The sequence below is a fragment of the Saccopteryx bilineata genome, chromosome 2, assembly GCF_036850765.1.
Source record: "Saccopteryx bilineata isolate mSacBil1 chromosome 2, mSacBil1_pri_phased_curated, whole genome shotgun sequence".
Classification (NCBI taxonomy): Eukaryota; Metazoa; Chordata; class Mammalia; order Chiroptera; family Emballonuridae; genus Saccopteryx; species Saccopteryx bilineata.
Window position 1 is genome coordinate 282,393,285 of NC_089491.1, and position 23,244 is coordinate 282,416,528.

The 23,244-nt window shown below is 42.7% G+C and overlaps 1 protein-coding gene across 1 annotated transcript; it reads left to right on the top strand.

Moving 5' to 3' along the window:
- Positions 1-241: 241 nt before the first annotated feature.
- Positions 242-23,132, top strand: LOC136325940 (putative dimethylaniline monooxygenase [N-oxide-forming] 6). Its single transcript, XM_066261132.1, has 8 exons — positions 242-407; positions 5,295-5,483; positions 6,669-6,831; positions 8,367-8,509; positions 9,762-9,961; positions 13,861-14,216; positions 16,003-16,075; positions 19,493-23,132. The coding sequence occupies exons 1-8, from the start codon at positions 276-278 to the stop codon at positions 19,833-19,835; spliced, it is 1,599 nt and encodes a 532-aa protein (XP_066117229.1). The 5' UTR covers positions 242-275; the 3' UTR covers positions 19,836-23,132.
- Positions 23,133-23,244: the final 112 nt, after the last annotated feature.

Consider the following 23,244-nt stretch of genomic DNA (forward strand, 5'->3'; position numbering starts at 1 on the left):
CTAAAGCTCCAGTGAACAAAACTGGCAATTTGGCTATGCATTCTGTCATTGAATCACTTGGCTTTGTTCAGTGGGTTGCTTTTAAATGTTGAACCAACACTTTGTAAACAAGGCTTGCAGTAAAGTCCATGAGACTTTGCAACTTGACTCGTGAGGCATTTTATTTCATTCCAGCTGGTTATTAAATTACCACTGCTCTAGTGCTCAAATAAAGACTCCCTTATCTTTTGCCCCATTGAAGCTGCACTGACTGATCAACTCCGGGACAGGAGACCATGGGGAAGAGAGTAGCCATCGTTGGAGCTGGAGTCAGTGGCCTGGCCTCCATACGGTGCTGTCTGGAGGAGGGGCTGGAGCCCACCTGCTTTGAAAGGAGCAATGATATTGGAGGCCTGTGGAGATTTTCGGTGAGTAGTACACTACAGGGACACCATAGAAGGGACACTGGTTCGACAGCAAACCAAACCCGATCAGTTCTAATTCAGAGGTAGATCACAAAAATTCCAGATCCGGAAAGTAAAATCTCATCTCTCCCATATCACCTGCTGATGTGAAATATCCTAAAAAGGAAGTCTCCAGCTTGTTAAATATTGTGGCTAGCCTGACAGAGCCCAGACCTCCAGGCTGTAAAGAGTGCTAATGTCAGTAATTAGCCCAAGACCACACCACAGCCTCCTCATGTGACTGACAAAGTTCTGTGCCTACTGCTCTTAAATCCAAGAGGCATGGGGGAAAAGAAAAATAAAGACCTAAACGAAATCAGAAGGCCTGAGTTCTAGTTTCAACTCTTAGGCTTTCTGGGCAAATAATTTTAGGCAAGTCACTTTTCTTTCTGAGCCTAAAGTGCTCATCTGTAAAATTCAGAGGCTGGAAATCAACTTACCTCTAATAAGTCTTCCAATTCTAACAGGCTATGATTCTATAACTCACTCATGTCTGTTGGGCAAACATTATAAGCCGTTATAAGTAATGATGCTGTGTGCTGGACGTGTGGTTACCGAATGCTCTGTGAGCTCCAAATCCAGAGGAGGAAGTGATGGTCTCTGCCATTCAGACTCATTGTTGTAGAAATAATATAATCAGGAAATGTTCATCATAAACACAATTTTTAAATTCCAAAATCCAAGTCTGGAGAAACTTCTAGCCTTTCTGTCGTGAATTTCCCAACCATTCTTATTGGATGGAGATGATACATGTTTGGCTTGAAGGCATTAATTCTATCCACCTCATTCACCTTGTATTGTATATTCTATCCTGGTCTCAGTTATAACCCAACCTGCAACAACAGGTCACTATAACACAGAGTATCAGCACTAATTTAGAACACATTTGTATTCATCTTAAAAGCTTTTAATGGGATCCAATACCTCTGAACATATTACATAAGTTTTAAGATCATTAATTTTTAGTTTTCACTAGGGAATACGCAAAAGGTTGTTGGGGCATTTTTGTTCTTGTCTTTGTTTTTTTATGAATTAAGTTTTTGCCTGACCTACGGTGGCGCAGTGGATAAAGCTTCAACCTGGAATGCCGAAGTCACTGGTCTGAAGCCCTGGGCTTGCCAGGTCAAGGCACATATGAGAAGCAACAACTACAAGTTGATGCTTCCTGCTCCCCACCCTCTTTTTCTCTCTCTTAAAAAAAAATCAGTTTTCTTTATTTACATCTGCTCAGGGTGATATGGTCAGCTTTGCCTACATCATGAAATGGTTCTCTGTTATCTCGTTAGGAACAATTAAAGGCTGCTTGAGCATCCATTTTGGCAGAGCTATGTACTAGCTACTAGGATGACTACCACAGGTGACATAATCACTCTTCACAAATGGTTTCTGCTCGTTTGCTGAAGTAAGCCATCACATAGGTCCAGAACCCTTTGCTAGAAAATGGGCAAAAGCTCCTGTGATGGCAAAACCTGTCCTGAAGTCACATGGTCAGAAAACATGAATCAAAACCACAAGGTTAGTTATAGTCTTTATTTGTCCCACTTTGTGTTTCACTATAGGGAAATCTGTTGCATGTATTAAATAGGGTACTGCCTCATATCTCACAAGGAGTATTAAGGAAAATAATTCCCAATTCTACAAATTCCAAAATATATCTGGCCTGAAGAATTTCAAATAAGACATTATGGGACCTTACAACAAGAAAGTTGTCAACTCGGTGACTGTCAACTTAATGAACCAGTGCCCTGAGACTTAGAAGAGGGTGGACGACTGAAAGCCCAGCAGGCCAGGGAAAACGTCCTGCAGGGATGGCTCCTGGCCGAGACCTGAAGGAAAGTAGAGGACCTCTATGTAACACACTACAGAGTGTCGTTCCCACCGCAGTGTATCAACGGCACTCTGCAGACGCACAGGTGGGAGAGGCTTCTAGGTAGGGGTGACCAGCAATCCATCAAAGACACAGAGAAGGAACTGAACATGGTATATATCCAGGCGTCTAAGTTCACCAGAGCAGAGACTTTATTTACAGAAGCAACTGATGACAGGTCCATGAGATGCAAAGTCAGACTCTGGGTTATCCACAAGAGGGGACAATGTCTCTTTCCCATGAGGTCGCTGAGTATAAGCAGAATTATATCACAGTCGCTGTGGGGCTGTAAATACATACAAATAACGTGAACATCGCACCCTCGGCATACCACAACCCTTCCTTTTTTTTCAAGGAAAAGTAGCTTGGTATGATGTATGATCAGAGGGGGATTTGGGAAAAATATGTTACATAAGCTTTCACCTTGCAAGTCCTGTTAGCAGAAGGGTTCTGGAAAAGAGAAACCTGATCATCCTGAACTTTTCTGTGTACTTTTCCTGTAAAATGAAAACCCAGTCGGGTTCATACCCCAGCAGGTTGAGTAAGAGCATGGTTTAAGTTTCATATGCTCTCACAGGGCCTCCCAGCCTCAAACAATTTTAATCTGCTGTGATAAGAGGTTGCTCAACGAGCTGTGGACAATAGGTCAGGATATTTTAATTGCAAAGGGGAAAAACAGAACTATCTGGACTTTTGTTCTGCTTATTCATTCTTTAATTCACTCAATAAAGTCATATTTGTATAGCTATAGGTAAGAGGAGGGGCAGGCAGCCAGTGTTTTAAAAGGAGAGCGAAAACAAGTGCTAGGATAGCTACTGTACAAGGGACCATGCGATGAGGGCAGTGAAGACCAGCAGAGCATGGTGGGCAAGATGGTCTCCAGCTGGTGAGGGCACAGGCAAGGAAAGGCAAAAGGGGGAGGCAAGATCTGAGCTGGACCTCAAGGGTATATTTAGACCAACAGCTATGAGACAGGTGAGCAGAGATGAAAAATGAAAGGAGATCAAGGCAGACGACTAAAATGCAGGCACAGCAGTCTTGAATTAGACTCTGACCTTGCCCTCAAGTTGCTTATGTTCTAGCAGCAAAGATGAAAGATGGACGCAGTGATAACTCTACCAGGGGTCTCCAAACTTTTTACACAGGGGACCAGTTCACTGTCCCTCAGACTGTTGGAGGGCCGAAACATACAGTGCTCCTCTCACTGACCACCAATGAAAGAGGTGCCCCTTCCAGAAGTGCAGCAGGGGCCAGATAAATAAAAGTGCCTCAGGGGGCCACATGCAGCCCACGGGCCTGTATTTTGGGGACACCTGCTTAGCAGACAGCGAGAATCTGCTGGTGGCTGCTTGGAACTCCGAGTTCTGGGCAATGCCTCTCCACCAGAGGCAGAGTCTGAGCTTCTTTTCCTCCTTTTGACTCAAACCACTCGACATACTGAAATAATGAAAGCGCCAACTCTCTGGAGCAGCTATCTGTTGTTATGCAACACATCTATTTTCTTTAGCCTCTTAGGGAAAAAATCCAAGAAGCTGTTGGACACATATTCTTCTTTCCTCATGTTCTAATTGGCTGGGGTCCATGAAACAAAGGGCAGAGATTCATTAACGTGGAAATAATCCAAGAGCAGAATGTTACATCTTTTAACCAGTCCCAGCCTGCAGCTCGGCCCTTCTGGCTTCCCTGGGCAGCTGAGAACCCTCCTTCACCCCGTCCCCCTCTCCATCTTCAACAAAAGGCCCTGGCTGTGGATGAACAGGACAGACCTGAGAACCTGCCTGGCATGAGCCTCACCCTCTTTCTGACCTTAACAGAAACTTCCAACTGAGGTTTAAAAGGTTAAAATCTGAGCTTAGTGCTTTTTGAGAAAAACAGCAACCATGAGTAGGGGATATGTTATTTCCAACTTCAGGCAAAACATGAGGCCTCAGGCAGCCCCCAGGAGACACAGTTCTCCCAACTCTATCCAGTCCTTCTGTCCTCCAGGGGTCAGGTGGGGCCAGAGGAAAGTGGATATGGAGCAACATGACATCCCAGGCTTTTCCTTCATTTCCTGGGAGTTCCCTCGGGGTTTGAGGGCACAGAGGCAGCCACCTTCCAAACATACCTATAAGGCAGCACACAATGTGAACTTCTGCCCACCCCTTGTGACACAGAGGAAATAATGACTTTCTGTGAAGCCTTCAGCCACTTCTCAAAAGAAGCCTGCTTTTCAGTGACACAGTGACTTTCCAATGAAGTGGCCAGGGGGGAGCACAAGTTCTGCACCTTCGGTGTCCTGTGTTGCCTTGTGAGGAGAGAGTGCCCCTGACTGCTGAGCGGAAGGCCTCAAGCACAGAACTCACTGCCAGCAGAGCAGGGATTCTCCAGGTGTGGCTTCCGCACCAGCGCATCAGCAGCACAGCTGTTGGAGACGCGCATTCTCAGGCCCCTCCCCAGACCCACCAAGTCAGAAATTCTGGGGGCGGGCCCAGGAATCTATGGGCCAAAGAGTCCTTTAGGTGATTCCAATTTCAACAAAGTTGGGGACCACTTCAGTAGAGGGTTTTAGTGCTGCTGAAGAGCTTACTGATCACCACAGAGCCAACCAAACAGGCTAAAAGCTGCAGCCTCCTTTGGGCCATTTAGTTGTGTGGGGTTTTTTGTTTTGTTTTTTTGTTTTGTTTTGTTTTGTTTTGACCTGAGCATGAGATCAGCAGCACTGCTGGGACTGATAAAAGAAAGAACCCTCTATGAGACTGAAAACCCAGTGCTAATCCTGAGGTCAAGGAGAATAAGAGGACTAAGGTGGACAGTGGCCACCTCTGAGCCAGGAGCTTTGCTTTTCTTTGTGAATCTTAGAGACCTGTTCATTTTTCTCATGGGTCTTTGGTTTTTGTTTTTCTCTTTTAAGTGTTAGAAAGCTTTCAGACAACCACAGATTGCATAATCACTGCCAGCGCACCATTTCTGTCTTCCTTCCTAAGCTCTGTTGTGCTCCCTAGGACCACTCAGAAGAAGGCAGAGCCAGCATCTACCCGTCGGTCTTCACCAACTCTTCCAAGGAGATGATGTGCTTCCCGGACTTCCCGTACCCTGAGGACTACCCCAACTTCATGCACCACAGCAAGCTCCAGGAATACATAAGGGCATTTGCTCATACGAAGAACCTTTTAAAACATATACAGTTTGAGGTAAGGGCCTTGTAACTTGTGCTGTTGATGTCAATATGTGTGTGGGTCGGGGACAGAGCAAGGACACAGCACTCGACTGTAGAAATCGAAGACAAAGGGTTGGACACCTCCCCCACCAGAAGGGAGCTGTTGGTGCAGATTGTAAAGTATTCATGCACTGGGTTTTGCTTTGTTCTGTTTTGCTTTTGTCCCTACACATGTTCCCACGAGTCTCAGAGAGCTGTGATAACGCCACAGAAAAGGTTAGGGGCAGCTCTGCTGTCACCATGTGCTGTCACCCTCCTACTCTCATATTTCAGCAATAATCTCATGTCCTCACGTCAGTGTGCTGTGGGTCAAGAAGGCATGGCCATCATTAGAAATTCTTCCATTACGAAGATAGTGGCAACCTAAATGAATGATGAACACAGTCTCTCCCCTCATCCTCCACCCACTTAGCTCCTCAGATTAGGAGCCTTAGGAATTACAGCACCAGAAGCACTGTCTGTAAACAACAATGCTTTACATTTGTTTAGTACGCTTAACCTCAATTCATTACTTTTAAATAGCACACAGACCTAGAAAATAATCAGCAAAATTATTTATTGGGATTACATACAGTATAGCTTTATTTGTAATATTAAAATAATAAAATTACATTACATATTATCCCAATTGGTTAAGTATAATAATTCAATAAATAATTATGATAAAATAATGATTTAATTAAATTATAATAAAAATAATTATAATTATATTTAATATAATTTAACTTGATTTTTATATATACTTACATAATAGTCATACTATGAAAGCAGCTAATATTTCCAAAGGAGAGGAGAGACTAAGGATTGAACCTCAAGACATTCCGTGTACACGGAATGGGAGTTGAGCTCCAAGAGGAAGGAGTCACGAAGGTCAGCGGAGCATGGGAGCATGCAAATGACATGGCATCTTTTGCTAGAATACTCAGTGTTACATAGCCCGAATCTACTAACTTTATGTCAGAGTACTATGCCCCAGTAAGTAATTTCCCCTGTGAGATCAGAATATTTATTGTGACTCCTACTTTAATGTCTTCCCATTTATTTCTTAATGACCAGGAGAGCTCATAACAATTATTTCTTCCACAGAAACACTGCTAAGTGAATAAATAAACAAACATGGGATTATAAATTGAAGAAATTCTTTCTGATTTTCTTTAAGACCCTGGTTTCTAGTGTAAAGAAATGCCCCAGCTTCTTAAGAACTGGCCAATGGGAAGTTGTTTCAGAAAAGGATGGGAAGCAGAAATCTACTATTTTTGATGCTGTAATGATTTGTTCAGGACATCATGTGTACCCCAATCTACCAAATGGTTCTATTTCTGGTAAGTCTGGGAAATTCATAATGATCTCGGGACTTATACACAAACATCAAGGTTGAAGTGGATCTTTCCATAGGTTGTACATAATGATTACTTTTAAGGTTGCAAAGATTTCCAAAAAATAGGTTCAAATTTGATGATATGTGAAAACCTAGTAATAAGTGGCCACCTGGATCTCTCAGCTAAAAGAATAAAGGATCTGTAAGTGAGAGATAAAATGAAGACACAGGTCTTATCTTAGACACAACTCAAATGTAAGTCCTGACTGCACATGTGATCTCTGGGTGAAGGTACATTCATAAAAGTAGTGTCCAATTGCCAAACTATTGGAAACAGTCACATTTTCTTATGTTATAAATAATATAAACATATTTGTTACTTATAGAGGAAATCTGGGTTTTCCAATTTCATATATGTCCACATTTTGCAAAAACTTTAGAAACCTCAGTGTGTGTGTGTACGTAGTGGCACACTCCATTACTATGAAAAGTAGCAAACATCAAATAAATACAATATACAGGCTTCCTTCCCTTCTTTCTCCCGTTCTCCCTTCCTCCCTTCCTAAAAGAACCACATGTCCACCCAAAAATACTAGAGTTCCCATCTCAAGTCATGGTGTTCACAGGCCAACAGCAATTAAAAGAGGAGAGATTCTAGGAGACCAGAAGATCAAAACCATTAACGTGGAGAGGTAGTGTGTTTTGTATAGGCTTACAATAAATAGTGTAGGCTTAGAATTCCTGGGCCCAGCTCCTTACTCCATTGGTTCCTTACCATGTGACCTTAGTCAAGTCACTTACTTGTCTTGATTGCCTTGTCTTTTAAAATAGAGATAATACCAGCGCCTGACCAGGCGGTGGCACAGTGGAAAGAGAGTTGGACTGGGATGCAGAAGGACCCAGGTTCGAGACCCTGAGGTCGCCAGCTTGAGCGCGGACTCATCTCGTTTGAGCAAAAGCTCACCAGCTTGGACCCAAGGTCGCTGGCTCAAGCAAGGGGTTACTCGGTCTGCTGAAGACCCGCAGTCAAGACACATATGAGAGAGCAATAAATGAACAACTAAGGTGTTGCAACGAAAAACTAATGATTGATGCTTCTCATCTCTCTCCGTTCCTATCTGTCTGTCCCTATCTATCCCTCTCTCTGACTCTGTAGAAAAATAAATAAAACTTTTTAAAAAATTAAAATAAATAAAAGAGATAATACCAGTACCTACAATTCAGAGATGTTATCAAGAGTAAATGGTTAAAATATATAAAGCCTTAAGCAGATGACCTAGCCCACAGTAAGTACTTAATAAATATTAGCTATTATTATTATCAAAACAGAAGTTCTCATATTTCAAGGGCTTTTTAAAGGTACTAAAAGTAATTATTTGAGGGTTTCTTATCAAAAACCACCAAAAAGATAAATGAATTTCAACTAGGGAACTTTTTTAAAATTAAGACTGCTGATAGGAGGTTTAAAAATACCAAAATATATGCGTCTTTATCATTTCTTCTTAAAAACAAATGAAACCATTTTCCCATTCTACTTAGGCCTAGACCACTTTCAAGGCCACTGCCTCCACAGCCGGGACTATAAGGGCTCAGAAGCCTTCAAGGGGAAGAGGGTCCTCGTGATTGGCCTGGGAAACTCAGGGTGTGACATCGCTGTTGATCTCAGCCATCTGGCTGCACAGGTAATGAACTGAAAGGTTTGGGGAAACATACTTGGAGAACAGCCCTGTTACTAAACCAACAGCCTGGACAGGGAGGACAGTGTTTGCCATGTCTTACCACACGGGATTCCCCTGCCGTATCCACCCATAAAATCAGGGGAGGCTGCAGACAGCCTTGCAGTGAGGCAAAGCAATATGGCCAATGTTCGTAAGGAATTGCACTCTGCTGGAACCAGAGGTAAGTCTGTGTGTGTGTGCAAGTGTGCATTCTTGTTTTAATTTTATGTTCTAATCACCTCCAAGCAAACTGGTGGACAGTCAGATTCTACCTTTACTTATTTAACAGTATTTCTTACCACTCTGACGGTAAGATTTAGTTCTTACTACTGTTTACCCATCCAACAGCCGTGGCTCAATAATTATTGGGTACTTTTTATTTGTCAGAAATAAGTCAGACTACATCCTGATGTCATGGAGCAGGCAAGGGGGAGGGGACAGGTATGTACACCTTTGCAAATGGAGGTAACGAGACATCAGTGACATTAGCCGTGGCAGTGGCAGCACCGTGAAAGGAGAGGCTAACTTAGCCTGATTGGAGTCAGGGAGGCTTCTGAGCAACATCACACATGCCCAGCAAACAATGAAGACACAGCATATCCTAAAGGAAACAGGTGCTCGAGAAATAAATTCTTAAATGGGTATAACTAAAAGCTAGAGATTTTGTTTTAAGTCAGATTCCCTTTGGTTATCACACGAGTGGTATAACAGACAAGCAGGCAGGCTTGACCCTGGGTGGAGGCAGCTGCCATGGTTTGGGATGCCAGCAGGGTGCTTTGAGGGTGTGGAGAGAGAACAGAGTGAAATCCCTGACATCTCCTCACCTCATTTGAGCTAGAAATTTAGCTACATTTCCAGCACTGAACCCAGCCACTCCCAGCACTCGGGTTCACTGGACTGACTGCTCTCCACCAGACCAACCCTCTAGTCTAAGAGCGATGGAGATGAAACCCACCATGGTTGAATCCAGAGTCCCCTTGTTCCAAATCCCAGCATGTCTGGTTCTCATTCTTTCAACAACTACATGTTGGTCCCCTGAGGTGGAGGGAGGGTGCACGTCAGCCTCTATCTGGTTTCCATCACAAACCTGCCTCTTTAAACGTGGTCCTGCCTGCACAGTGAAGGAAATAAACACCTGAAGATGTCCAGAGAATTGTCTTGTATCTGTTAAGTTCTTACAGAATGATCTTAAACATAATGTTGCCTTTCCCACCAGGTCATGATCAGCACCAGAAGTGGTTCCTGGGTCATGAGCCGGGTTTGGGATGACGGCTATCCTTGGGACATGGTCTATATTACCCGTTTTGAATCCTTTCTCCGGAACTTCCTGCCTTCATTCATCTCTGACTGGTTATATGTCAAGAGGATGAACACATGGTTTAAACATGAGAACTACGGCCTGATGCCTTTAAATGGGTACTGCAAATAATCCACATTTATCGTTCAAAGAGTGAGGCACTAGTTTAAGTGGAATTCGTTCTCCCTAGGTCTTACTTCACTTGTCTCACTGAGACAGGTGGGATTAAACTAACACTGCATAGGTGACTCACAGACCATCAACAGGATAAAAATCTTACTGAAATTGGTCCGGTGGGGAAAGGCGTAGGGAAGAATACAAAATGGGAATGGAGCAGGCAGTTAGATCATGCGATATGCAGAATTCAGCTGTGGTCGCAGCACTCCAGACAGAGGTTTAAGGGCTGAGCAAATTCATCAATTGTGGGTTTTGTTTGTGTGTTTGTTTTGTTATTTTAGAAATATCTTGTCCAATGGGGATAGAAATAATAATACCTATTCCCCAAGCCTGTTGCAGTATTCAGATCTTCTAATATGCTTTTAATAGGTTCTAAGGAACAATGAACAAAATAATGTTAACCAACATGTCTCAGCAAGTAGGATGTCTCTTACCAAAAGTGCAGGCCTCTTCCACTATAGGAGAGTTGGCATTCTCACAGAATGGAGAGGAGGCATGGGATACGTCAGGCTTGGAGATCCACAGAACCAATGAAGTCAATGAAATAAACAAGATTTTTTTTTCTTCTTTTCCAAGTTGAGAGAAAGGAAGATAGACAGACTCCCACATGTGCCCCAACTGGGGTCCACCCAGCAACCCTCATCTGGGGCCAATGCTCTGCCTATTTGGGGCCATGCTTGCAACCTAGCTATTTTTAGCACCTGAGGCAAAGACCCACAGAGCTATCCTCAGCACCCAGGGACTGATGCATTCCAACCAATCAAGCCATGTCTGCAGGAGAAGAAAAGAGAGATAGAAAGAGAAGGGGGCAGAGTAGGAATGGAGAAGCAGATGGTCACTTCTTCTCTGTGCCCTGACTGGGAATCAAACCCAGGACACCCACATGCCCAGCCAATACTCTACCACTGAGCCAACCAGCCAGGGCCAACAAGATTCTTTTTTTTTTGTATTAATTTTAATGGGGTCACATTAATCAATCAGAACTAAGATTCTTTTTTTTTTTTTTTTTTTTGTATTTTTCTGAAGCTGGAAACGGGGAGAGACAGTCAGACAGACTCCCGCATGCGCCCAACCGGGATCCACCCGGCACGCCCACCAGGGCGACACTCTGCCCACCAGGGGGCGATGCTCTGCCCCTCCGGGGTGTCGCTCTGCCGCGACCAGAGCCACTCTAGCACCTGGGGCAGAGGCCAAGGAGCTATCCCCAGCGCCTGGGCCATCTTTGCTCCAATGGAACCTTTGCTGTGGGAGGGGAAGAGAGAGACAGAGAGGAAGGAGGGGGGGGGGTGGAGAAGCAAATGGGCGCTTCTCCTGTGTGCCCTGACCGGGAATCGAACCCGGGTCCCCCGCACGCCAGGTCGACACTCTACCACTGAGCCAACCGGCCAGGGCAAGAATAAGATTCTTTTATGCAGTTCTCTATAGCAGGGGTCCCAAACTTTTTACACAGGGGGCCAGTTCACTGTCCCTCAGACTATAAAAAAAAAACTATGAACAAATCCCTGTGCACACTGCACATATCTTATTTTAAAGTAAACAAAACGGGAACAAATACAATATTTAAAATAAAGATCAAGTAAATTTAAATCAACAAACTGACCAGTATTTCAATGGGAACTATGGACCTGCTTTTGCCTAATGAGATGGTCAATGTCCGGTTCCATATTTGTCACTGCTAGCTGTAACAAGTGATATGACGCACTTCCAGAGCCGTGACGCGTGCATCCTGCATCACTGAAAGTAGTACTGTACCTGAGCAATGCTGCGCTTAGTGGCACTCTCACTGACCACCAATGAAAGAGGTGCCTCTTCTGGAAGTGAAAGTGCAGCGGGGACCAGATAAATGGCCTCAGGGGGCCGCAGTTTGGGGCCCCTGCTCTATAGAGACAGAGCCCGACACCTACTAATGAAAAAAAGCATTCTAGGTAGAAAAATCACTGTATAGACAGAAAAAAGATTTAAGTGGGTAAAAAAAAGGATTCAGAAATTTTATCTTTCACCTATGCTAGCAAAAGTGTTTCACTGTGTTAGAGAAATGGGTTATAGAAAAATAAAGAGGAAACTGAAAGCTGACACAGCTAATATCAGGCTTGGGTGTCTAGCCCTCAGGTCACATCATTTATCCTACCTAGTCTGGCAGACAGCTCAATTCCTAAAGGGAAAAAAATGGTTATTTCATGCATTTAAAATTATGTTTAATGTAACAGAAGTTCCAAAGCTTGAGCTGGTTAAGTTGTTTTTCTTTTTTTGTGTGGGTTTTCTTATCTTGTAATAGTAACTGGAAATTGTATTTTGGCTTTGTCCTTTAGTTTAGACAATTAAAACATAGTTTTGGAAATCTACTCCTAGGAACTAAGTTCTTTCCCAGAAAGGGTTCCAAGTACCCTAAGGGACAGATACAGTCTCGCTCCTGCGGGGGGGGGGGGGGGGGGGGCAGGTTTCACTGTGACCTACGTTTTCTTACCTTACACGGTAAAAGAAAAGATGGCAGGGGCCCTGGCCGGTTGGCTCAGCGGTAGAGCGTCGGCCTGGCGTTCGGGGGACCCAGGTTCGATTCCCGGCCAGGGCACATAGGAGAAGCGCCCATTTGCTTCTCCACCCTCCCCCTCCTTCCTCTCTGTCTCTCTCTTCCCCTCCCGCAGCCAAGGCTCCATTGGAGCAAAGATGGCCCGGGCGCTGGGGATGGCTCCTTGGCCTCTGCCCCAGGTGCTAGAGTGGCTCTGGTCGCTGCAGAGCGACGCCCCAGAGGGGCAAAGCATCACTGCCTGGTGGGCAGAGCTTCGCCCCACCGGGCAGAGCTTCACCCCTGGTGGGTGTGCCGGGTGGATCCCGGTCGGGTGCATGCGGGAGTCTGTCTGACTGTCTCTCCCCATTTCCAGCTTCAGAAAAATACAGAAGGAAGGAAGGAAGGAAGGAAGGAAGGAAGGAAGGAAGGAAGGAAGGAAGGAAGGAAGGAAGGAAGGAAGGAAGGAAGGAAGGAAGGAAGGAAGGAAGGAAGGAAGGAAGGAAGGAAGGAAGGAAGGAAGGAAGGAAGGAAGGAAAAGACAAGACGGCAGGGCTGTAGAAGTGGAGAACTTTGTAAGACTTATAAAGTTCCTTAGGGTTTGAGAGAGTTAGGGGAGGTTCCCAAATCCCTGAAGGAACCTTAACTCAAAATGAAAAAAGTCACTAAAAAAAAAATTCTTAGAATTTTAGTAACAGAGGTATAGTAGCAAAGTTGTGATACTTTCTTTTGAGACCACATCTGAGGAAAGGACACTAAGCACAGCCGTTAGACATCCCGCCACAGCACCTCTTTCGCCTCCTGTACGATGAGACTTCAGTTGCAATAAGCCTGCACATATAATAACGATGCTCTCATGCCTGGCACTCTCTTACTGCTTCACAAATAATGTGCTTCATCCTCACAACAGCCCTATGAGGCAGATTCTATATTGTCCCCATTTCACACTGAAGGGAGCAAACAGACAAGCAGCAGCTAGTAAGAGATGGTACCAGGTTGTACATTTGGTCATCTGGCCCCAGAGCCAGCACTCTTAAACATTCTATCACGTCTAGGAATTAGCTTTATTCCAATCCATTTGGTGAGTCTCCAAATAGCATAAGTAGCCATAAGAAAATCTTCAAGTTTCCAGGGGCCAAAAGAGGTAGCTCAGATAGAAAATTTTAAGGACCATTTCAGGCAATAAGAAAGGAATTACCCAAAAGGAGAGAGTTCAGTTGTTCTCATGCTGATGTTCACCTGCTCAGACTTGGTTTCAGTGCTATATAGGTTGTTGCAGACAGCTCTTGGAAATCAGGTACCTGACAGCAAAGGACTTTGTCTCTTGTTTCTGCACAGTACCCTGAGGAAAGAGCCCGTGTTCAATGACGAGCTGCCATCACGCATCCTGTGTGGCACCCTGTCCATCAAGCCTGCTGTGAAGAAGCTCACAGAGACCTCAGCCGTGTTTGAGGACGGAACTGTGTTTGAGGCCATTGACGTTATCATCTTTGCAACCGGCTATGCTTATGCCTACCCCTTCCTTGATAACTCCATCATCAAGAGCAGAAACAACGAGGTCACTTTGTTTAAGGGAATCTTCCCCCCAATGATGGAGAAGCCAACCTTGGCTGTGATTGGCTTTGTCCAGTCCCTTGGGGCCGCCATTCCCACAGCTGATCTGCAAGCACGCTGGGCTGCTAAAGTGTTTACAAGTATGTGGACCATTCTGTATCTGAATCAGTCAGTCAGTGAATATTCCTGAGCACCTACTGGATACTAAGCACTATGCTAGGTGCAAGAGATACAAAGGGAACAAGACAGACATGTTCCCAGACCTCAGATGAGGGGAATGCCACAATAGGTGGAAAGTTCGAGTGTTCTGGTGAGGGGAGCTGGACAGTGAGTTATTCTATAAAGAGGGGACAGCATGAGGAAAGGCATAATGAAGGGTAACAGCACATAATGTGTGAGGATCCAGGAACACTTTGGTGTGAGGGAACAGAAGGCTGAGGCAGGGAGAAGGATAGCAGTGGGTCACTAAAATGTCACAGCACATTGCAAAGGCAGGAAGGCCATGTCAAGGACACGGTGGAAGCCTTCTTGCTGTCCACCTGTGTCAGAATAACAATTTCAGGTCACATCTATTCTATGGACAATCTTTACCCTCTCCCTCTTTCAGCTCCATGGTTTTCAGGGGCTGGCTACAAGTCTGTTCATGTGAGAAAACCAAGAATACAAGAATTACATGGAGCAAGGCAATGTCTCAACTATACTGATTATCACTGTTATTGAAGGTGTCCTTTTATTCAAGGGCTCAAGAATCTCGATCAATATAGGTATACCTTACCTAACATACTGTTCATAAAAACTTAGACTATAGGTAATGAACAAAATGTTACAATCACAGAGTGTATGTATGTTTTCTAAAAAATGTCGTAGATAAATAAGCTTTTCTTTCAAGTGTACCACAAAGGAAAATTACTGTTAAAAGCAATGTCACGTAATCTTTTGTAAGGGTGCTCCTCTACAAAATACTCTTATTGTCTTTTCTCTTCATAGGCACAACAGTGCCTTGTGCCTTGAGGTATTGGGGGATGACTGAGTTTACAAAATCCAAAAAATTTTACATTAAAAATGGGTATCGCCTGACCAGGCGGTGGCACAGTGGATAGAGCGTCGGACTGGGATGCGGAAGGACCCAGGTTCGAGACTCCGAGGTCACCAGCTTGAGCATGGGCTCTTCTGGTTTGAGCAAAGCTCACTAGCCTGGACCCAAGGTCACTAGCTTGAGCAAGGAGTTACTCAGTCTGCTGTAGCCCCCGGTCAAGGCACATATGAGAAAGCAATCAATGAACAACTAAGGTGTCGCAACGAATAACTGATGATTGATGCTTCTCATCTCTCTCTGTTCCTGTCTGTCTGTCCCTATCTATCCCTCTCTCTGACTCTCTCTGTCTCTGTAAAAAAGAAAAAGGTATCATTTATTCAGTCAATATCAATCATTAGTTCTTCATTGCGCGTTGCGACACCTTAGTTGTTCATTGATTGCTTTCTCATATGTGCCTTGACTGTGAGCCTTTAGCAGGCCGAGTAACCCCTTGCTCGAGCCAGCGACCTTGGGTCCAAGCTGGTGAGCTTTTGCTCAAACCAGATGAGCCCGCGCTCAAGCTGGTGACCTCCGGGTCTCGAACCTGGGTCCTTCCGCATCCCAGTCTGACTCTCTATCCACTGCGCCACTGCCTGGTCAGGCTAAAGCTACAGACTCTTCTACTGTCACTATCCCATTGCAGACGAGCTTTGCCATTCCCAGAACAGACTCACTGGTTTCTCACATCTTTGTTTCTGTGGATATTCTACTTAGGATAACAAAGATAATTCCCGTTGATACAAAATCTTTAAGGACAGAGTCATAAATACAGAATACAATTCATCATATGTCATTATACATTTCTGACTTCTTTGTCTTTTTCAATATGTCTCTTTTCACTTCTTTTCTAGACTCATGTACCCTGCCAACTACAAAGGAAATAATGGATGATATTGATAAGAAAATAAAGAAGAAACTTAAGTGGTAAGAGATTGTACTTGCTAATAAAACAAACAGAATAATAGCTATAATCAAACAATATTAGATTGGCAAATAATAGTAATACATTTCTCCTGTGTAATGCCTGGTTCTCAAATGGGTGGTTTTTGACCCCCAGGTGACATTTGGCAAAGCCTGGAGACATTTTTGGTCATCACAAGTGACATAGACATACCACTGGCACCTAATTGGTAGGAAGCAGGGATGCTGCTTAACGTCCTACAGGGCATAGGGCAGTCCACCCAAACAAAAAACTATACAGTCCAAATGCCAGTGGTGTTGCAGTTGAGAAATGACTGTAATATTTTCTCCAAGAGCTCCTTTCCCATCAGCCACAAGCTGGTCCTAGCCACAGCAATCAGACAAGAAAAAGAAACAAAAGGTACTCAAGTCAGAAAGGAAGAAGAAAAATTATCACTATTGACAGATAATGTAATAATCTGCATAGAAAACCCTAAAGATTTCACCAAAAAACTATTTGAATAAGTGAATTCAGTAAAGTTGTAGGATATAAATTAGTATTCAGAAATCTGTTGCATTTCTAAATGCAAATAACTATCAGAAAGAGAAATTAAGAAAACAATCCCATGTACACTTGCATCAAAAAGAATACAATACCTAGGAATAAATTTAACCAAGAAAGTGAAAGACCTATACTCAGAAAGCTATAAGACATTGATGAAAGAAACTGAAGACACAAATAAATGGAATGCAATACAGTACTCATAAATTGGAATAATTAATTTCATTAAATTTTTCATACTACACAAAGCAATCTACAGATTCAACACAATCTCTATCAAATACCAATGGCATTTTTCACAGCACTAGAACAAATAGTGTTAAAATGTATATGGAACCACAGAAGACCCTTTATAGCCAAAGAAATCTTGAGGAATTACAACAAAGTTGGAAGTATTATACTCTGTAATTTCAAACTATACTACAAAGCTACAGTAATCAAATCAGTATGGTATTAACACAAAACAGAAGCATAGATCAATGAAACAGAATACAGAGCCCAGAAATAAACCCATGCTTTTACAGTCAATTAACCTACAACAAAGGAAGCAAAAATATACAGTGGAAAAAAAGTCTCTTTAATAATCGGTGTTGGGAAAACAACAGATACATGTAAAAAATAAACAAAATAAAAATCCTAAAACTAGACCATTTTCTCACACCATACACAAAAATAAATTCAAAATGGATTAAAAACTTAAATGTAAGACCTAAAACCATAAAATTCCTAGAAGAAAACAAAGGCAGTAAATGCTTTGATATCAGTTTTTCCTTGGGCAACAAAAGGAAAAATATGTAAAATGGGACTACCGCAAAGTAAAAAGCTTTTGTAACAAACAAACAAGAAGCTCACAGATACAGAGAACAGAATGTTGGCTACCAGAGGGGTTGGGGTTGGTGAGAGGATGAAAAAGGTAAATGGAGTTAAATACAAGGTATCAGAAGGAGACTAGACTTTGGGTAGTAAGCTCATAATAAAGTATACAGATGTTGTATTATAAAGTTATACACCTGAAATTTATATAATGTTATAACCAATGTTACCCCAATATATTTAATTTAAAAGATAAAGCTTCTACATAGTATAAGAAACTATCAATAAAACAAAAATGCAACCGGCCCTGGCTGGTTGGCTCAATGGTGGAGCGTTGGCCTGACATGTGGAAGTCCTGGGTTTGATTCCTGGCCAGGGCACACAGGAGAAGTGCCCATCTGCTTCTCCACCCTTCCCCCTCTCCTTTGTCTCTATCTCTCTCTTCCTCTCCCTCAGTCAAGGCTCCACTGGAGCAAGTTGGCCTGGGTGCTAAGGATGGCTCCGTGACCTCCACCTCAGGCACTAGAATGGCTCCAGTTGGAACAGAGCAACAGCCCAGATGGGCAGAGCATCGCCTCCTAGTGGGCATGCTGGGTGGATCCCAGTTGGGCACATGTAGGAGTCTATCTCTCTGCCTCCCTGCTTCTCACTTCAGAAAAATATAAAAGGCCCTGGCCGGTTGGCTCAGCGGTAGAGCGTCAGCCTGGCGTGCGGGGGACCCGGGTTTGATTCCCAGCCAGGGCACATAGGAGAAGCGCCCATTTGCTTCTCCACCCCCCACCCCCTCCTTCCTCTCTGTCTCTCTCTTCCCCTCCCGCAGCCAAGGCTCCATTGGAGCAAACATGGCCTGGGCGCTGGGGATGGCTCCTTGGCCTCTGCCCCAGGCGCTAGAGTGGCTCTGGTCGCGGCAGAGCAACGCCCCGGAGGGGCAGAGCATCACCCCCTGGTGGGCAGAGCGTCGCCCCTGGTGGGCGTGCCAGGTGGATCCCGGTCGGGCGCATGCGGGAGTCTGTCTGACTGTCTCGCCCTGTTTCCAGCTTCAGAAAAATACAAAAAAAAAAAGAAAGAAAAATATAAAAAATAAATAAATAAAAACACAACCTACCGAATGGGAGAAGATACTTGCAAATGATATATCTGATAAGGAGTTAATACCCAAAATACAATTCAACATCAAAAACAATCTGATTAAATAATGGGCAGAGGACCTGAATAGACATTTCTCCAAAGACATACAATACAGATGGCCAAAAAATACATTAAAAGATGCTCAACATCACTAATCATCAGGGAAATAGAAATCAAAACCACAACAAGATATCACCTCACATCTGTCAAAATGGCTACTGCAAAAAAGACAACGAATGAATAGTGCAGGGAAGGATGCGTACTGTCGGCAGGGATATAAATTAGTGTAGCCACTATGAAAATCAATAGAGTCCTCAAAAAATTAAAAATGAAACTATAGTATGACCCAGCAATTCCACTTTTGGGTACTTATCTGAAGAGCATGAAAACAATGATCTTGAAAGATATATACACCCTTATGTTCATTACAGCATGGTTAGCCAAGATATAGAATCAACACAGGTATCTATCAACAGATGAATGGATAGATATGATGTGATATATTTCTACACTGAATACTACTCAGCCATAAAAAAAAGAATAAAATCTTGCCATTTGCAACATGGATGGACCTAGAGATTATTAAATTGTCTACCAATTCTAGTTAAAAATAAATTTTTTAAAAGAATAGTCATGTACTAAAGAGAAGTCTACATTAATCAGTCAAAGTGAGACCCTAGGGTCAGTTCACTTCAGGCCACATGGCCAGAGGCAAAAGCCCAAGACAACATCAAAATTAGATAGAGATTAGGAAGGAAAGAAATAAAAGCTCATTTACAGGCAAAGAACAAATGATAAGTTTAATGTTGTGGCAAAAGAGAAAAGTGGGATTACTAATGGAGGTGCTAACTAAAATGCTACATTTCCAAGATAGAAAATAAGAAATTGGTGCTCCATATTTACAACTCATTCCAATATATGATCTTTTCTTTCCTCAGGTTTGGCCAGAGCGAGACTTTGCAGACAGATTACATCACATATATGGACGAGCTGAGCTCCTTCATAGGGGCCAAGCCTAACATTCCATGGCTCTTCCTGACTGACCCCCAGCTGGCCCTGCAGGTGTACTTTGGCCCTTGTAGCCCATATCAGTTTCGACTTATGGGACCAGGGAAGTGGGATGGGGCCAGAAAGGCCATCTTGACCCAATGGGACCGGACAATAAAGCCAATTAGGACAAGAGCTGTCAGCAAAGCTCACAAACCCCAACCGTTTTACAACTTGCTCAGACTGCTTTTATTCCCACTGCTTCTTCTGCCTTTTTTGTTTGAGTTTTATTAATGAGACAGCTCTTTAGAAATCAGAGTTCAGCCTGCAGGTTTAATTACAGATATACCTATACCTGTACGCATATAAAATCTCATAGCTGCTCTTTCTCTTTCAGCAGATGTACAAGTGAATTCTGGCCCATTTGACTCAAAATCCAAATAAAATGAAAAATATTCAGCACCTCCTTTCTCATGAGAATCTATGCTCTTAAAGGCTTTCCACATGCTGAACTGGCAAGTCTGGAGATGCCTGAGATTAAAAAAAAAAAATGGGAGAATGAACGGGAGCGAGCACAGCTTTGCAGGCTACACAAGGTTTAATAAACTTTTTAAAGGATATTCGTCATGGGGAGAGGAGAATTGACATCACAATCATGTTGAGTCTTCCAACCTACGATACGCTCTATTTTTCCATTTGTTTAGATTTTCTTTAATTGCTCTCAGCAGTGTTTTATAGTTTGTGATGGACAAGTCTGTTTTCTTTTTTTTTACAAGGACAGAGAGAAAGAATCAGAGAGAGGGATAGATAAGGACAAACAGGAACAAAGAGAGATGAGAAGCATCAATCATCAGTTTCTCATTGCGACACCTTAGTTCAGGGGTTGGGAACCTTTTTGGCTGAGAGAGCCATGAACACCACATATTTTAAAATGTAATTCTGTGAGAGCCATACAATGACCAGTGTACTTTACGCATTATCCAATAAAAATTTGGTGTTGTCCCAGAGGACAGCTGTGATTGGCTCCAGCCACCCACAACCATGAACATGAGTGGTAGGAAATGAATGGATTGTAATACATGAGAATGTTTTATATTTTTAACGTGTTTTTTTTTTATTAAAGATTTGTCTGTAAGCCAGATGCAGCCATCAAAAGAGCCACATCTGGCTCGTGAGCCATTGGTTCCCAACCCCTGCCTTAGTTGCTCATTGATTGCTTTCTCATATGTGCCTTGACTGTGGGCCTTCAGCAGACCGAGTGACCCCTTGCTCGAGCCAGCAACCTTGGGTCCAAGCTGGTGAGCTTTTTGCTCAAGCTAGATGAGCCCACGCTCAAGCTGGAGACCTCGGGGTCTCGAACCTGGGTCCTCCACATCCCAGTCCAATGCTTTATCCACAGCGCCACCACCTGATCAGGCTGATGTATAAGTCTTACTCATTCTATTTCAGATTTATCTGAAGTATTTCATAAGTGGATGTTATTATAAAGAGTAGTTTGGGGTTTTTTTTTATTTCCTACTATTTAATGTTAACATATAGAAATACAATCATTTGTTCTATGAAGTTTTATGTAGACTCCATAATGCTTTCTACATAGACAATCACGTCATCTGAAAATAGTTTTTTTTCCTCCTGTTTCAATGTGTCTGTGCTTTGCTTCTTTTTTCTTGCTTTATTATATTGGATAAAAACTTCAGTGTAATGTTGAATAGAAGTGGTGGGACCAGACATCCATGCCTTGTTCCTGATCTCAGGAATAAAGTATTCAGTCTTCTGTCATTAAGTATGATGTTAGCTGTACATTTTTTCATAAATGACCTTTAAGTTGAGGAAGTTTCCTTTAATTCCTAGTTTGCTGACAATTTTTATCAAGAATATATGTTGGCTTTTGTCTGATGCTTTTTTCTGCATTGAAATGATTATATGATTATTAATTTTTAGTTTATAAATATGGTGAATTCCATTGATTTTTTTTTAAGAGAGAGAGAGACGGGAAAAGAGAAAGGGGGAGAGGAGACAGATGAGAAGCATCAACTTGTAGTTGCTTCACTTTAGTTTTTTATTTATTGCTTCTCATATGTGCCTTGACCAGAGGGCCCAAAGCCAAGCCAGTGACATCTTGTTCAAGCCAGTGACCTTGAGCTCAAGACAGCAACCTTGGGCTTTAAACCAGTGACTCTGGTCTCAAGTCAGCAACCTTGGGATCATGTCAATGATCCTGCACTCAAGCCAGCAACCCTGTGTTCAAGCTGGCAAGGCTCTGCTCAAGCTGACGGGCCCACACTCTAGCTGGAGACCTTGAAGTGTCAAACTGGTGCCTTCAGCGTCCTGGGCCCACACTCAATTCACTACACCACCAGTGGTTAGGCGAATTCCATTTATTAATCCACCCTTGCATTCCTAAAATATACCTTACTTGGTCATATGTTATCCATTTTATGTACTATAGGATTATATTTATGTTTATATTTGCTCTGAATTTTAGCATGAATGTTTGTGAGAGAAAATGATCTGTATTTTTTTTATAATACTTTTGTCTGGTTTTGGTATCAGTGTAATGTTGGCCTCAGAGAATGAGTTGGAGAGTATTCTGAGTGGTGTATAATTGGCATTCTAGCTTTATTAAATGTGTGGCAGAATTTACCAGTGAGGCCATCTTGGCCTGAAATTCTTTGTGGGAAAATTTTAAATTTAATAGATTTCAGATTACTGAAGTTACGTGTTTCTTCTTGAGGAAGTTTTAGCATTGTGTGTCTTCCCAGCAATTTGTTCTTTTATGGAAGGTAATTCAGGAGGTAGGGCAATCTTTTCAACAAATTGTCCTGGAAAAATTGAGTATTTATATGATATGAAAACATGACCTAGAAACTTATTAAGAGATATTAAGGAAAAACATGAAAAAAGTAATATTCATTTTCCTATTAATGGAAGCTTAGTTTGTTTCCATATCTTGACTATTGTAAATAATTCTTCAATCAACATAGAATTGCATTATCTTTTTGAATTAGTGCTTTCATTTTCTTCAGATAGATACTCAGAAGTGGAACTGCCGAGTCACAAGGTAGTTCTATTTCCAAGTTTTTGAGGAGATTCCCTGCTGTTTTACATAGTGGCTGTACCAATTAGCAATCTTACCTACAATGCAAAAGGGTTCTTGTCTCACAGCATCCTTGCCAACACTTGTTACTTCTTGACCTTTGGTTAACAGCCAATATGACAGCTGTGAGTGACACCTCACTGTGGTTTTTGCTTTGAATTTTCCTGATGATTAATAAAGTCTTTTCATGTGTCTGTTGGCCACCTGTATGTCTTCTTTAGAAAAATGTCTATTCAAGACCTCAGCCCATTTTTTCAATCAAAAATTTTGGGAATGTTTTCATGTAGATTTCTGAGTGCTTTGTAAATTTGGATCCTACCCTTTAAAAGATACATTATTTGCAAATATTTTTTTCTAATTCAGCAGGCTGCCTTTTCATTTTGTCAGTGGTTTCTTTCACTATCAAAGCTTTGTAGTTTGATGTAACCAATTATACTGCTCATAAAAATTAGGGGATATTTCAAAATTAATATAAAGTGATAAAATATCCCTAATTTGCCTGATTAGGCAGTGGCACAGTAGATAGAGCGTCGGACTGGTATACTGAGGACCCAGGTTCAAGACCTCGAGGTTGCCAGCTTGAGCGCGAGCTCATCTGGTTTGAGC